This window comes from Eulemur rufifrons, chromosome 2 (genome assembly GCF_041146395.1).
Source record: "Eulemur rufifrons isolate Redbay chromosome 2, OSU_ERuf_1, whole genome shotgun sequence".
NCBI classification, from domain to species: Eukaryota; Metazoa; Chordata; class Mammalia; order Primates; family Lemuridae; genus Eulemur; species Eulemur rufifrons.
The window spans coordinates 11599638-11615517 of NC_090984.1; the positions used below are offsets into that span (position 1 = coordinate 11599638).

At 53.3% G+C, this 15880-nt stretch overlaps 1 protein-coding gene across 7 annotated transcripts in view; it reads left to right on the plus strand.

Moving 5' to 3' along the window:
* SMARCA4 (SWI/SNF related BAF chromatin remodeling complex subunit ATPase 4) overlaps positions 1–15880 on the plus strand; it is an 81967-nt gene that overhangs the window by 10754 nt on the left and 55333 nt on the right. For all 7 annotated transcript variants that reach the window (XM_069478513.1, XM_069478488.1, XM_069478472.1 and 4 more), the window contains exons 2-11: positions 4735–4984; positions 5926–6058; positions 6810–7214; positions 7462–7560; positions 8269–8527; positions 10278–10404; positions 10953–11126; positions 13175–13348; positions 14598–14765; positions 14867–14917. In XM_069478513.1, the coding sequence (XP_069334614.1) occupies positions 4763–4984; positions 5926–6058; positions 6810–7214; positions 7462–7560; positions 8269–8527; positions 10278–10404; positions 10953–11126; positions 13175–13348; positions 14598–14765; positions 14867–14917 (1812 nt within the window). In that variant the 5' untranslated portion in view covers positions 4735–4762. The remainder of the gene's footprint in view (positions 1–4734; positions 4985–5925; positions 6059–6809; positions 7215–7461; positions 7561–8268; positions 8528–10277; positions 10405–10952; positions 11127–13174; positions 13349–14597; positions 14766–14866; positions 14918–15880) is intronic.

The window sequence follows — 15880 nt, forward strand, 5'->3', positions numbered from 1 at the left end:
CTCCTTCCTGGCTTTGATGGGAGGATTTTGTGACCCTCCTAGTACAGTACCTGAGAAGCACTAAGCAACTGTTCAGTAAACCTGGTGGAGGAGAGAGGTTCCTTGAGGGAGGCATCAGGTAGCTTATTCAGTGCTGCCTGTAACCTCTGAGGGAGACACTGGTCTCTGCTCCGGCCCACAGAGGAGGAAACAGAGTCCCAGGGAGTTTATCCAGCAAAGCCACAGAGTCCATGCCGCTTTCTTCAGTATTAAACTGAGGACCACAGAGCCGCTCCCCTCTTCTCTCTCCACTGTGATGACGTAGGTCGGCCAGTGCTTGTTCAAGCACGGCAGTGCTCAGGATGGTTTTGCATAGTACCTGCACCATAACTCCGTGCATGTGTGAGCTTTCAGTCCAGAAGTGAGCTTGCTGACTGTGGCCCTGCGTACTTTCCCTTGTGACCATAGCCTTACACTTCAGAGGTGGCAGCTGTGGGAGGAGATACCATTTTTAAAGGCCTCTTGTGGCCGGGCATGGTGGCTCACACCTGTAATAATCCTAGCACTCTGGGAGGCTGAGGCAAGAGGCTCGCTTGAGCCCAGGAGTTCGAGACTAACCTGAGCAAGAGTGAGATCTACAAAAAATAGAAAAATTAGCTGAGTGTGATGATGCACGCCTGTAGTCCCAGCTATTCCAGAGCCTGAGGCAGGAGAACTTGAGCCCAGGAGCTGGAGGTTACAGTGAGGTATGATGACATCACTGCACTCCAGCCCAGGTAACAGAGTGAGACTCTGTCTCAAAAAAAAAAAAAACGTCTCGTGAAACCCTGTGCTTCTCAAAAGCAGACTTGCCACATTTGGGCATAAAATCTTTTTCGAGGCAGCGTTTTCAATGAACCTGTGTGTGTCATTGATGAAGTTGGCACTGCAGTGAGTCAAGGCCATTCCTGGAGGCCGTGACAGCATCCCCTGATCTGATGGGAAGAAGTTCTGACGTTAAGTGTAGCATATGATGAGCAGAGCTGTAATTTCAGTCACCTCCCAGTGTGTGCTCATTGGCCTGTCCGCCTTAGAGAGGGAGAAGATGATTTGCCCGAGATGGCCTGCGTTCTGTTTGCTGTCAGTTTTGGTTTGCTGGACTTAGAATGAAGACCCACATGTGAGGAAGAAGGTATCGGCCAGCAAATGACACAGTGTCTGTGAAGTATGTGGATTTCTTGTCCTTTTTCCTACCTCACTGCAGCTCTGTGGGCCTCAGAGAAGGACCGTGGGGGGAATGAAGGGCCCAGGGGGGAGTGCCAAGGAGCCAGCATCCTCTGCCCTGCCCTGGCCATCTCCCTCGTGCTCGGCTTCCCGTGTGTAGCGTGTGACTGCAGGTGCATCCTCCGCGCAGACAAACCCCCAGGCCAGAGGCTACAGACTCCAGGATCAGCATCTTAGTAAAGTTATCAAGGGGCACAGACTGCTGTCACGAGGCAGAGGCTGGGAGGCATCTCAGAATCCACCAGGATCCTGTTTCTGTTGCAGAATGTGCAACTATTCACATAGAGCAGAATCAGGCCACTTTTGCTTCTCCATGAATTTATCTCCTATTTATTTATTTAGAGACAGGGTCTCACTGTGTCGCCCAGGCTGGAGTACGGTAGCGTTGTCATAGCTCACTGCAGCCTCAAATTCTTGGGATCAAGTGATCCTCCTGCCTCAGCCTCCTGAGTAGCTGGGACTACAGGTACGCACCACCACACCGGGCTAATTTTTTAATTTTTTTGTAGAGTCTAGGTCTCGCCATGTTGCTCAGGCTGGTCTCAAACTCCTGGCCTCAAGCGATCCTCCTGTCTTGGGCTCCCAGAGTGCTGGGATTACAGGTGTGAGCCACCCTACCTGGCTGTTCAAATTTATTTTTTTTTTTAAAGTTTGGTTTTTCCTGAGCTCATTGGGTTTTGGATTTGTGGGGAAGGGATTGGTGAGCTGGAGACATGAGACACGACTTGTCCAGCACCCTTATCAGGTTTACCTGAGGTCTGGCACCAAGGCTCTTGAGCTTTAGGGGTAATCAGGGACACCCAGAGGTCAGAGAGACGTTTTCTCAATGTAGCACGTTCAGGGCCGGGCGCGGTGGCTCACGCCTGTAATCCTAGCACTCTGGGAGGCCGAGGTGGGCGGATCGTTTGAGCTCAGGAGTTCGAGACCAGCCTGAGCAAGAGCGAGACCCCATCTCTACTAAAAAAAAAAAAAAAAAAAAATGTAGCACGTTCAGGTTTGTTCACGCCAGGGCCTGTCATTTCAGGATGGGTGGAGTGCCAGCTCTGGCCCTGCCCTGCCGAGGGATCTGGTCCTCTGATTAGCCAGAAGCCTGGAATGAAGTAGTAGTTTTGAGTTTTTGATCTAATATCTGAGAAAATACCCCTATCTTCCAAATTTAAAAAGAAAAATTTTTTTTCTCAGGGATTAAAGATGTTCCTGTCCTTCCTACAGATTTATCCTCAGAACCAGAAGTACACAGGAGAGTTGAGGGGTAAAGAGATTCATTCCAAAAGGCCACAGAAACAAATCCTAAATTTGTGACATGCCCAACAAGAGAGGGGCTATTAGAAAACACAGAGGGCATCAGGACAAGGATGTGCAGTGGAGCCATTAGAATTTGTGTGTCAGAGACTGATAAAAATGGTCATAGGTGAGATTATGTGAAGGAACGCTTACCTAGGGTGTGCTGAGAAATTCCATGGAGAGAGAAAGGGGGTGGGGGGTGGAATAGCCTAGAACGGAGGTGGGGTCCCAGCGGCTGCGCGAGAGCAGCTCTGCACCCTGCGTGGCTGGGTACCTGGCCAGGCCTGCTCCATCCTCCAGGCCCTGCGGACCCTCAGGAGCCTCCCATCCTTCTCTCCTGCAGACATCCCACCCTGCTGGGAGGGGGCAGGAGACCAGGGTTTCTTCTTGCCCTCTGCAGGAGCAGCAAGTGCTTAGCCTCTGTGTCGGCTGGGATTTGGGTGATTTTAAGGTTCTGTATTCTTTTTGTGTTTCCCAGATATCAGCCATGAGATTCTATCACTCCATCATCAGGACAGAGGTTATTACATTAAAGAGAATGTTATCTAAGGCCCTGTCCTAGTCCATTTGGGCTGCTGTAACAGATTAGCTTAGACTGGTGGTTTGTAAACAACACACATTTATTCCTCACAGTTCTGGAGGCTGCGGAGTCCCAAGATCAAGGTGCCAGTAGATTCGGTGTGTGGTGTCTGGTGTGGGCCTGCTTCCTATAGACAGAGTCTTTTCACTGTGTCCTCATGTAGAGGAAGGGTGAGGGTCTCTCTTGGGTCTTTTTAATAAGTACACTAATTCCATTCATGAGGGCTCCGCCCAGTTGCCTACCAAAGACCCCACCTCCTAAATCCATGGCATTGGGAATTAGATTTTTAACATGAATTTTTTCTTTTTTTTTTTTCCTTTTTTGAGATAGTCTTGCTCTGTCACCTCAGCTAGAATGTAGTGGCATCATCATAGCTCACTGCAACCTCAAACTCCTGGGCTCAAGCGATCCTCCTGCCTCAGCCTCTCAAGTAGCTGGGACTACAGGTGCTCACCACCACGCCCAGCTAACTTTTTCTATTTTTTTGTAGAGACGGGGTCTCACTCTTGCTGAGGCTGGTCTCGAACTCCTGACCTCAAGCGATCCTCCTGCCTTGGCCTCCCAGAGTGCTAGGTTACAGACGTGAGCCACTGCGCCTGGCCTTAACATATGAATTTTAGTGGGGGACACAAACATTCAGACCGTAGGAGACCATATAACTATACAACAGAGTAAGGGTTACCTGAAATTTGAACACTTACTCTAGAAAGCATTTATAAAATTCATCAGTCCATGGACCTATTACAGCAGGCATAATTTACTAACATAATTGCATGTATTTTCTTAGATGAGTTTTGGATATTGTAGAGGCCCTGGGTCATAGTTCTGGGTATCAGTTTTTTTGCTTTGCAGCAATATTTGTCAAACTTGAGACATTTGAATATCCCTCTCGAAGTATTTGAGATATCAGAGTGCCATTATTTGTGTGATATTTCTCTTTAAATGACCCTACGTTTTAAACTTAAATTCCTTTATTTTATTTTGTTTTATTTTGTTTTTACATTTTTGTAGAGATAGGGTCTGACTATATTGCTCAGACTGGCCTGAAACTCCTGGGCTCAAGTGATCCTCCTGTCTCGGCCTCTCAAGGTGCTGGGATTACAGGTGTGAGCCACCGCGCCCTGCCTAATTCATTTATTTTAAAGGAAACTTGGTTTTACTGCCTTCAATGGAAAACCAGTGTCACTTGCCATAAGTGTTTGTTTTTATTGACTTTATGAAGTTCCAGTCTGAGGCTGAGAAGTCGTGGTGTCCTCTCTCTTTTTGTTAAATGAGAAGATCACGTATTGGAGCGGTGTGAAGGGTAGACTTGCACCTACCTTAGATGTTCTCTTTGCTGTGATTAGAAAGATGGCAAGAAAAGCTGAAGGCCCTGGCGAGGGAGTGTGACCCGTGTTTTTCCCTTGTCCCCACCTTCCTGAGTGGACTGTGATCTCGTTTGTGTGCCTGAGATTGATTACTTTTTCTGAGAGCAATTACAGAGAAAAGATTTCGGTGGCAGGGGTCAAAGGCATTGGCACCCCATTGCTGGGTGATTCTGATGTGACTGTGTGGTCTACTTTTACCGCCCCCGAGGTGCCTAGCCATTGGCCACAATCCCCAGACTGACCAGGACTTCCTTCCGGCAGGAGACCACTGTCCACAGCTCCTGTGAAGATGTCCACTCCAGACCCGCCCCTGGGCGGAACTCCTCGGCCAGGACCCTCCCCGGGCCCAGGCCCCTCGCCTGGAGCTATGCTGGGTCCTAGCCCGGGTCCCTCACCGGGCTCTGCCCACAGCATGATGGGGCCCAGCCCGGGGCCACCCTCAGCAGGACACCCCATCCAGACTCAGGGGCCTGGAGGGTACCCTCAGGACAACATGCACCAGATGCACAAGGTAGGGAGCCCCGTGCCCCGCGCCTGTGTCCCTTGCCACCCTCACTTCTGCCCTGTGGCCGCAGACAGCCTCTGGATGGAGAGCCAGAGGGGAAAGCCCTCTAGTCAAAGGTGACCTGGCTTGGCTCAGACATCACCCTGGAGCCCACCACTGTGAACACGGGGATCAGGCATGGAGGACCCCCAGCCTGCCCTGATCACACGGCCCAGCCCCCTGCCAGCCAGCAGCCGCACCACCATCTCCCACTCCCTTGCTCCGCATGGGGCATTGGGAACATCGATCTGAGGTTTTCTTTCATTAATAAAGAAAAGCCTCCAGACCCCTAAAGAAGGCTTAAGGCACATGGGCTCCTATATGTCCAGCTCACCTGTGTAGCTCGTGGAGCCGAGCAGTGGCCACCCTTTCTCCCCACTCAATGGGGTGCTCCAGGGCCTCCGTGACTGGTCTGGAGGCCAGGTGACAACTGAACTAGGAGCTGGGACAGGGTACTCTGATTTACAGTTCCTGAGAAGAGGGTCCTGCGATCTTCAGATTTGTGGTCAGTCTCCTGGTGGAGGTCAGCAGGGAGTCTGGGTCTCGGCGACACCTGCTCCCTGACCAGGGGCTGTCACGTTGTGTTCTTTCCCTGTGGGATTTTGGGTGTCTTGTGACATGGCCTCCCCCCACCTAGGTCCCTGGTCCAGTTGTCCCTCTGCCTCCAGACCACAGTCTCCTGGGTGGTCACCCTCCAGTGGGTGGCATTTATTTTGTGTGTTTGCCTTGATGCTGAAGGTGTTAGGACCAAGCCTTGGAGCCAAGCCATGTGGTTGTGTTGGCGTTTCAGTAGATGATGTGGTGGCATTTGGTGGCCGTTCTCAGTGACATTGAAGTTATCTTGGTGGTGCCGTCCCCTCCTCCTGTTCCCGCTTCCTGACCTGCCTTGTCCTTGCCCCCTGTCCTAGCCAATGGAGTCCATGCACGAGAAGGGCATGCCGGATGACCCTCGCTACAACCAGATGAAAGGCATGGGCATGCGGTCGGGGGGCCACGCGGGCATGGGGCCCCCACCCAGCCCCATGGACCAGCACTCCCAAGGTACAGTTCTGCGTCCCTTCTTGTCTTCTTTCTGCCGCACCCTGGGAGGTCCTGGGACCATTTTCCTTCTCAGGGCTCCCACAGATGGATTCAGGGGGGACCTAGACAGTTGAGCCAGGTGGGCAGCCCTGTCTCTGGTGGGCTTGGCTGCTGCTCCATTCTGGCCCTGTCATCTCAAGCAGCCCCAGGAGAGCAAGCGCTGGTGGGATGGCCCGGGGTTGGCAGGGTGGGTCCACTGGGGAGCAGCCGGTGCCACCCAGGAGCTTACTAGAAATGCACATTCTTAGGGCGAGGACTCTGCCTTCACAAGCCCTGCAGGTGGCCCTTCTATAGAGGGACAGTTGAGAAGTGAAGTGGTAGATGACTTGCCAGGCCCTTTGTGTCAGCAGGAGTGGGAAGCTCGGGCGCCACAGGGAATGGAAATGAGTGGAGGGGGCTTGGCCGCCCTGGGGATGTGCGCCCTGCCCATGCGCAGGCAGGGGGGCTGGCCCAGGGGGACCCAGATTTCGTGTAGTGGCTCTTGGCATCCACTAGCGGCACCATACTGAAACGTGGGCGACAGCAGGGGGACCATGGAGCCGCTGGGCCGAGGTGACTCAAGTGTGTGCCTACCGGGTGCTTCTTGTTTGATTCTCAAGAGTGAAGTCAGGGAAGGAGCTGGTGTAGGTGCATCAGAAAAGGTCACCGCCTCTGTCTTAAAAGTCACAGATGTGTGCTGTTGAGTGACCAAAGGGCTGGCCTTTCTCCACAGGTTACCCCTCACCCCTGGGTGGCTCCGAGCATGCCTCCAGTCCGGTTCCAGCCAGCGGCCCATCCTCGGGTCCCCAGATGTCGTCTGGGCCAGGAGGGGCCCCACTGGATGGCGCCGACCCCCAGGCATTGGGGCAGCAGAACCGGGGGCCGACCCCTTTTAACCAGAACCAGCTGCACCAGCTGAGAGCTCAGATCATGGCCTACAAGATGCTGGCCAGGGGGCAGCCCCTCCCCGACCACCTGCAGATGGCCGTGCAGGGAAAGCGGCCGATGCCTGGGATGCAGCAGCAGATGCCAACACTACCTCCACCCTCGGTGTCCGCAACTGGACCCGGTCCTGGCCCTGGCCCTGGCCCTGGCCCAGGTCCAGGACCAGCACCTCCAAATTACAGCAGGCCTCACGGTAAGGTCTGCCCGCCCACGTCCCCTCTTTGGGATTGCATGGGGCCTGCCCTGCACTTCTGGATACTCAGGCAGGCGGGTGGCTGTCCTGATAGATGCTATTTCTCCATCTCCCTTCCTCCCAGGCCCACACCCAGGGGCCCATTGATGAGTGTATCCCCTGGAGCCAGGGCTGCCTGTGGGCATAGGTGCAAGTGTGAACACAGGATGCATTTTAATCTCTCCTGTTGGTTTCTCACTGTGTGTAGGTATGGGAGGGCCCAACATGCCCCCACCAGGACCCTCAGGCGTGCCCCCAGGGATGCCAGGCCAGCCCCCCGGAGGGCCTCCCAAGCCCTGGCCTGAAGGTAAGTTCCCTTCTCTCTTGGTCATGCTCCTGACTCCCCATCATGAGCTTGGGCTGTGCAGGCCTCGAGAAGGGCCGAGTCAGAGAGAAAGAGACAGTCAGCCCGACCCAAAGCCAGTACTTTTCCTGTGGTCTTCTCTGGGTCTCCTCTGTCCCGGGTTAGTTTGCAAAGGCTTGGTTTTAGTTCCATCTCCTCTGATGGTGCGTGGCTTTCGCCCAGTCCCTGGCTCTCTGTGCACGTAGTTACTCAGGAAGAACCTCAGGCTCTCTGTATGTGAGGCGAGGCAGTGCATGGAAGGGGCTCGTTTGTGGCCTTGGAGCCTGAGATGTAGCGCTGGGCATTGAACAGTGAATCGCTTCACTTGGATTCAGTTGGAGCTGTAGGAGAGGGAAGATAGGAAAATGCTGCCCTGTGAGCCCCAGCACGGGACAAAGCCCAGGGCCGCCATGTGGCTGAGCGTCCCTTTCAGGCGGGCGACTTGGCTCAGTGGAGGGCGTGTGGGATGGGGCTGAGGCTGAGGTCTCCAGGAGGTTCCAGCCCTGAGGCAGGAGACCCCTGAGTGAGAGGCAGTGTGGCAGCTGCCTGAGAGGTGGGAGAGGGGAGAGGTTTTGCTGTCCCCAGGGCTGGAGGGACCCTGCGGGGTTTTCATTTCCACCCTGGAACAGGCCCAAGAGCTCAACACAGGCCCCACTGCTTGCCTCCCACCAGGGCCCATGGCGAATGCTGCTGCCCCCACCAGCACCCCTCAGAAGCTGATCCCCCCTCAGCCAACGGGCCGCCCTTCACCTGCGCCCCCCGCCGTCCCGCCCGCCGCCTCACCCGTGATGCCGCCCCAGACACAGTCCCCGGGGCAGCCAGCCCAGCCCGCCCCCATGGTGCCGCTGCACCAGAAGCAGAGCCGCATCACCCCCATCCAGAAGCCGAGGGGCCTTGACCCCGTGGAGATCCTGCAGGAGCGGGAGTACAGGTGAGCGGGCCGCCTTCCCGCCCCTGCCCCGCCTCCCCTCCTGGGTTTGCTGTGCGCCTCTCGGGGAAATTCTGTGTGTGCGCGTGCAGACCGGCACGGGAGCTCTGTTTCCCCAGCCGTACACGCCGTGCACACTGTTCCACTATAGCCACGGGTCTTAGAGATGGCCGCCTCTCTGGCCACAAAGCCCCTTCCTGTTCATTTCCCAGATGGCACAGTATTCTGTCTGGTGGCTTTCTGGTCAGCTGGGCCTCTGGCTCCATGACGTTGGGTCGTTTCTGATCTCTCCATTGAGATGATTCCATAGTAAATACACCTGCAGAGCTCTCAGGTTATACCTGTGTATGTGTGTTAGAATCAGACCCTGAAAGAGGCATTGTTGGGGTCCAAGGGATGTGCACTGGGAAATTTCATAGATTCTGCAAAACTGCCTTCCACAGAGATTGTAGGGACACATGCAAGAACAAAAGTGCCTATTTTTATGAAGAAACATAGGGTGTTCTCCAACTTTGGTTTTATCAGCACTCAAAAAAACAACCCGGCAAGCTTTGTGGTGGATCCTTGTCAAACATTGGTGGTCTGTTTCCCACACAGCAGTGTGAAATCTCTTTACAACTAACTTACATCTGTTCCTGGCTTAAAACATGCCTTTGGTTTCCCGTTATCTGCCCAGTAAATGTTCCTTTTCGTCTAGCCCTGCCCAACACTTGGTGCTCACCTACCTCACTCTCCTTGTTTCTGTTTATTTAACTAGTTAGGCTCACTCCTGCCCCAGGACCTTTGCACAAGCTGTGCGTGGCTTCTTCTGGTCATTCTGGCCTCATTGCCGAGGTTACCTTTCCCTGTCACCTCCAGCCCCTTCCTCAAAGCACTTACCACTCCTTGGAATTGCAGTAGATATTTAATTTTTTTTTGAGACAGTCTCACTCTGTTTCTTCTGCCAGAGTGCAGTAGGATCATCATAGCTCACTGCAACCTGAAACTCCTGGGCTCAAACTATTCTCCTGCCTCAGCCTCCTGAGTAGCTGGGACCATAGGCTCGTGCCATAATGCCTGGCTAATTTTTATATTTTTTGTACAGACATGGTCTCACTCTTGCTCAGGCTGGTCTGAACTCCTGGCCTCAAGCGATCCTCCCACCTCGGCCTCCCAGAGTGCTGGGATTATAGGCGTGAGCCACTGTGCCCTGCCTGGTATTTAATTTTTTACCTTCTTTCTGGGCTGTCTTCCTAGTGAGGCTGAGAGCAGATGGCCTTGTTAGTCTTGTTCAGTGCTGAGGCCCCACACCTGAAATGGTCCCTGGCACACAGTAGGTGGCCAGGAAGTACATGTGGAAAGACTGAGTAGGGGGTTGTCCCATGCAACCTTCAGACCGAGCCTGGGGGATTGCTCTGAGGTACACGGGCTAAGCAGATTCCCATACCGCGTGTCCCACCCATGCCAGCGCTGGGACGGATGAAGTGCTCACGCTACTGAAGTGTCATGAGCCAGCCACGGCCCATCAGGAATCTTGTGTGCTGTGTCCCTGAGGCCCGGTCCTAAGGAGCGTGATCCTCTGAGCTGCCTCCCTTGGCTCTGCGTTGCTGCCGGTGTCCTTTGAGGCATCACCTGTCTGGTGAACAGCGTCACCGTCCCTCGAGGGATGGCTTCATTCTTCTGCATTCCCAGCTTTAGAGCACAGGACCAGGTGGGCTCTGCACACAGACGACCCCTCTCACCCCCGGCCCTTCTACGTGTCTTTGCTCCCCAGGCTGCAGGCTCGCATCGCGCACCGAATTCAGGAACTTGAAAACCTTCCCGGGTCCCTGGCCGGGGATTTGCGAACCAAAGCGACCATTGAGCTCAAGGCCCTCAGGCTGCTGAACTTCCAGAGGCAGGTGGGCTCAGGCGCACGGCCATTGCTTTGGGAGAAGGGCCTTCTCGCAGTGCTGGGGCTTAGATTCCAAGAACTGCCTTGCCGGGCTGTTACTAAATGCAGATGGTGAAAAAGCGCCCATCCCAGGCCTTCACTCACTGCCCTGTCCTTCCTCTCTTGTCCTGCACAGGGGTGGGGACGTGGTGGGCTATTCACATGTTGAATAGTGTGGCCTTCCTTCCCTAAGGTGGCAGAAGCAGGAGTCACATGGGTTCATTTCTGAAGGTGCGATGCTTTTGAATGACCTGTAAGAAATTGTGAGGTTGAAGTGAGGCAGGCTGGAGGCCTGGGGTGTGAGAGGACCCAGCTTCTGGGTGTCCAGGAGCTGTCACCTTCTGCCGTGTGCTCACCTGGCCCATGAGCACCTCCCAGACACGTGGACTCGATGCTTAAGGCACTTACACAAAGGCTCCTTAGGAAGCAGGAAGCAGCAGTGCTCTGTGCAGCGTGCGATATGTCACTGCGGACGCCACAAAGCTGCACAGCACCAGCCTGTCTTCTTCCCTCCAGCTGCGCCAGGAGGTGGTGGTGTGCATGCGCAGGGACACAGCCCTGGAGACGGCCCTCAACGCCAAGGCCTACAAGCGCAGCAAGCGGCAGTCGCTGCGCGAGGCCCGCATCACCGAGAAGCTCGAGAAGCAGCAGAAGATCGAGCAGGAGCGCAAGCGCCGGCAGAAGCACCAGGTGCGTCCCCGCCGCCTGCCCCTCTCGCCGCCCGCCAAGTCCCGGCTCCCTCGCCACCATGGCGCTGTGTCTGTGTTGTTTCTAAACAGGCCGCTTGTCTCTCTTTTTTGTTGATTCTAGCAGTATTCTAGACACTGAGTATATGCCGGTGTCCAAAACCAAACAGTGGAGGAAACCCCACATGTGACACGTTGGGAAGGTGCTAGGTGTAAAGAAACTCAAGCTGGGATAGAGAATATGGAGCTGTTGTAGGCACGTGGCGGGGGGGGGGGGGGGGGTGGGGAGTTTTCTCTGGGGTGGTGACATCTGAGCAGAGGCCCAAGAGACTGGCCATGTGGGTATGTGGGCAAAGTGGGCAAACAGCTTTCCAGGCAGAGGGCACTGGAGTGTGCCTGTGTCTTCCATGGAAAGCAAGGATCTCGCTGCAGCCAGAGTGGCGGGGAGAGCTGGAGGTGACAGCAGGGCAGTGACAGGACCGGTCCTGCAGGGCCCTGTGGGCTGTGGGGAGGATTGGGCTTTTGCTCTGAGGCAGGTGGGAGCCATGGAGGGTTCCATGCAGAGAAGGGACAGAGGGAACTCAGACTTTTACAGGATAAATCAAGGAGACCAAAATCTCTAAATCTAAAGTCAAATAGGATTTGGGGATAATTCTGTTTCTTTTTTGGTCATTTATATTTTCCAAGCCTTTTCTACAATTTACATCTTTTTAAAATAATGTAGGAAAAAGTCAACACTCAGTGTTAACATTTTGGTATGTATCATTGCAGACTTTTTTCTTGTGTATATATATTAATGAAAAGTTAAATAAATAGCCTTTTTTTTTAAAACACATTGATCTGTTTGTAAATATTGTTGAAATATGATTTTTAAAAAATTTATTTTGATACATTTTTCCTTTTTTCAATACCTTCACTTGCCTTTTTGAGACAGCCTCACTTTGTCACCCAGGGTGGAGTGCAGTGGTGTGATCATATCTCAAACTCCTGGACTCAAGCGATCCTTCTGCCTCAGCCTCCTGAGTAGCTGGGACTAGAGGCATGTGCCACCACACGTGGCTTATTTTTCTATTTTCAGTAGAGACAGGGTCTTTTTTTTTTTTTTTTTTTTTTTTTTTTTTGAGACAGAGTCTTACTCTGTTGCCCAGGCTAGAGTGCCGTGGCATCAGCCTAGCTCACAGCAACCTCAAACTCCTGGGCTCAAGCGATCCTCCTGCCTCAGCCTCCCAAGTAGCTGGGACTACAGGCATGCGCCACCATGCCCGGCTAATTCTTTCTATATATATTTTTAGCTGTCCAACTAATTTCTTTCTATTTTTTTAGTAGAGACGGGGTCTCGCTCTTGCTCAGGCTGGTCTTGAACTCCTGAACTCAAGCGATCCGCCCGCCTTGGCCTCCCAGAGTGCTAGGATTATAGGCGTGAGCCACCGCGCCCGGCCTGAGACAGGGTCTTGCTGTTGCTCAGACTGGTCTTGAACTCCTGTGCTCAAGGAATCCTCCCCCCTCCGCCTCTCAGAGTGCTAGGATTACAGGCGTGAGACCATGCCCGGCCAGAGACATGATTTTTAATGTCTACATTGGATTCCATCTCATATGTCCAGTATCCAGAAATTTATGTCACTATTACCCTGTTTGGAGACATATAGTGTATTTTCTACTTTTCAAAATTAAAAATGACGCTGGGACGGGCTTTGTTAGCTTGGATTTTTTGGGTCCCATCTTGAATATTTCCTTAAAATAAATTCCTAGCAATGAACTAACTCGGTTGGAAGGAGTGTTTTTGAAATGTTTCATGTCTAGTGCGAGGCTGCGCCTGGCAAGGTCAGCTGCCCTGCACACTCACCTGGGTGCACAAGGGCCTTCCTCACCCCCAGGTTGCCAGCACTGAGTTTTCTCAACATGCAGAGAAAGCCGGAGCAGCATCCTTTTAGTACTTTGATTATATTCTCTTGTTTTTGAACAGGCTGCCTTTAAATCTTGCCTTGGGGGTGGGGGATGTTACAGTGACTTGTGCCGCATAGCCAGCCCTCTCTTTTGCGTGTGTCGCTGCAGGAATACCTCAATAGCATTCTTCAGCATGCCAAGGATTTCAAAGAATACCACAGATCGGTCACAGGCAAAATCCAGAAGCTCACCAAGGCGGTGGCCACGTACCACGCCAACACGGAGCGGGAACAGAAGAAAGAAAATGAAAGGATTGAGAAGGAGAGAATGCGGAGGCTCATGGTAAGGTTCTCACTGCTTGATTTCGGCCCTTTCCTGTGCGCACCGGATGTGGCACCAGGTGTTGGTCACCCAGGGTTATGCTAAGGCCTTGTGCGACTCGGAGTTGGAGGTGAGGTTGGGGAAGGAACAGGCTGGGATTTGGGAGTCAGAGTCCTAGGCTCAGACCTTTGGTCCATCTGACCATCAGAGTGACCCTGTGACCCCATACAGCTAGCTGGCCACTCTGTCTTCTCTGGGAAGTGGAAATGGTGTCCCCTCCCTGGGCTCCTGGGAGAGCCACAGATGGTACAATGCAGACTGCTCACCTCCCACACCAGAATAAATGTTTCTGATCCTTTATTCATGAATGAGTTGCTGATTGGACAGATAGTGACAGCCTGCTCTGTGCCAGGCACTGCTGTGTGTACAGGGGACATAGCCGGGAACTGGACACAATCCCTGCCCTTATGGGGCTGGTGCTTGCACTTGCGGGACAGGTACTCAAGTGAAACAAACAAGCTAGTTTGGGATGGTGACAAGTACAGTGAAGAGAAGAACACCTAGGCTGTGGGGGGAGGACGGGGTGCTCTGAAAAGGCCTTGGAACAGAGGCCCAAAGGGAGGGCATGACCAATGAATACAGAGATGGGGTAGCCCCAGGGAGAGAAGAACCTGGCAGACAGCCAAGTGCAAGGTACAGCAAGTGGCCTCGGGTGCCTGGGACACTGTGGTGCAAGGCAGGAGGTGAGGCCAGAAAGCTGGCCCAAGGGCAGATCATATGAGACCTTGCGGGCCATCGCAAGATTGGCTTTAATTCTGAGCGTGAGGGGCCATCCCAGGAGGGTTTCAGCTGCAGGGTGACGTGATCTCATTTATTCGTGGAGAGGTGGGAGGGGATTCCTACAGGAGTTTGTCAGAGTGATGTGGCTCAGACCAGGTCTAGAGAAGTGTTTGGATTTGGGGTGTGTTTGGTGGAGAGAGAGGATGGGACACACTCATGGCCTCTGGAAGTGGCTCCTGGCAGGACTATGTCTGCCTAGCGGGTGCTCTTGGAGTCTAGTATTCAGTGATAGTTACCAAGGGAGGAGTCATTGCTGTTCGAAAGGGTGATAGCACAGTGCGGGTGTGAGCTAAGCGCTCCCTAAATGTGCCTCTGGTCGTGGGTTAACAACAACCCGCTGTGGGACCGTGCTCCTGGGCTTGCCTGCGTCGGGGTGCTGACAGACGTGCATGTCTCGTGAACAAGTGCCATAACCCCCACGCTCTCGTAGGCTGAAGACGAGGAGGGCTACCGCAAGCTCATCGACCAGAAGAAGGATAAGCGCCTGGCCTACCTCTTGCAGCAGACGGACGAATACGTGGCTAACCTCACGGAGCTGGTGCGGCAACACAAGGCTGCCCAGGTCGCCAAGGAGAAGAAGAAGAAAAAGAAAAAGAAGGTGGGCTGGGGCCTGGCCGGGCTCGGTGGGAGCACCTGTCTTTGCATGGGTGGCCTCGGCCTGCCAGGGCAGGGCCTGACCGTGCCTCTCTTTCCTTCCAGAAGGCAGAAAACGCAGAGGGACAGACGCCTGCAATCGGGCCGGATGGTGAGGTGAGGAAGCAGGGGGTTCTTGTGGAAATGCAGGCCCAGCCCTGTGGCTCGGGTCTATACCATACTTTAAGCTTCTTTTCAAATTCCAAGCGCTCTGCATGATGAGGGTGAGAATCCCAGCGTGTCCCCTGACCCCCATCCTACCCCCTCCATCCCACACATCGAGTGTGTCTGCTTCCAGACCTTTCTCTGTGCATGTGCTGCATTATGTTTAAGTTTTTACTTTATCATAATTCCAGACGTACAGGGGAGATGCAAGAACAGTCTAGAGGCTTCCTGTGTAGCTTCACCCCAGATTCCCCATTTTCATGTGTATGTTTTTCCTGAACCCTTAGCAAGATGCAGACAAGACAGCCCTTACCTGCATGGATTTCAGCGTGCACTACCCAAGGACAAGGTCGTTGTCTTCTGTGCTGTACCACGATGATTGGTGCAGGAAGTGAACATAGATGCGATACTGTTGTCCAGTCTCCAGGCCTTTCTATTAAGGTTGTGCCAGTTGTCCCTCTGTGTCCATCACAGCAACAGAAACCCCCAGGTCACACCTAGTGGAGGTCCCTTTGGTCTGCTTTGATCTTCAACAGCTTCTCATTTTTCTTTGCCCTTTAAGACCTTGAACATTCTCTGAAGAGCATGGGCCAGATCTTTTGTCCAGTGGCCCTCAGTGTGGGTTTGTCTGATGTTTCCCTATGATTAGATTCAGGCTACGTGTTTTAGGCAGGAAGACCCCAGTGTGACCCTGTGTCCTCCATGTGTCACATTGGGAGTGTGTGGCGTAGGTTTGTGAAGTCACCAGTGACATTGACCTTGATCCCTTGGTGACTGCCAAGGGCACTCCACTGTAAAGTTACTGTTTTTCCGTTTTTTGTTTTTTGTTTTTTTTTTTTTGAGACAGAGTCTCACTCTGTTCCCTGGGCTAGAATGCCGTGGCGTCAGCCTAGCTCACAGCTACCTCAAACTCTT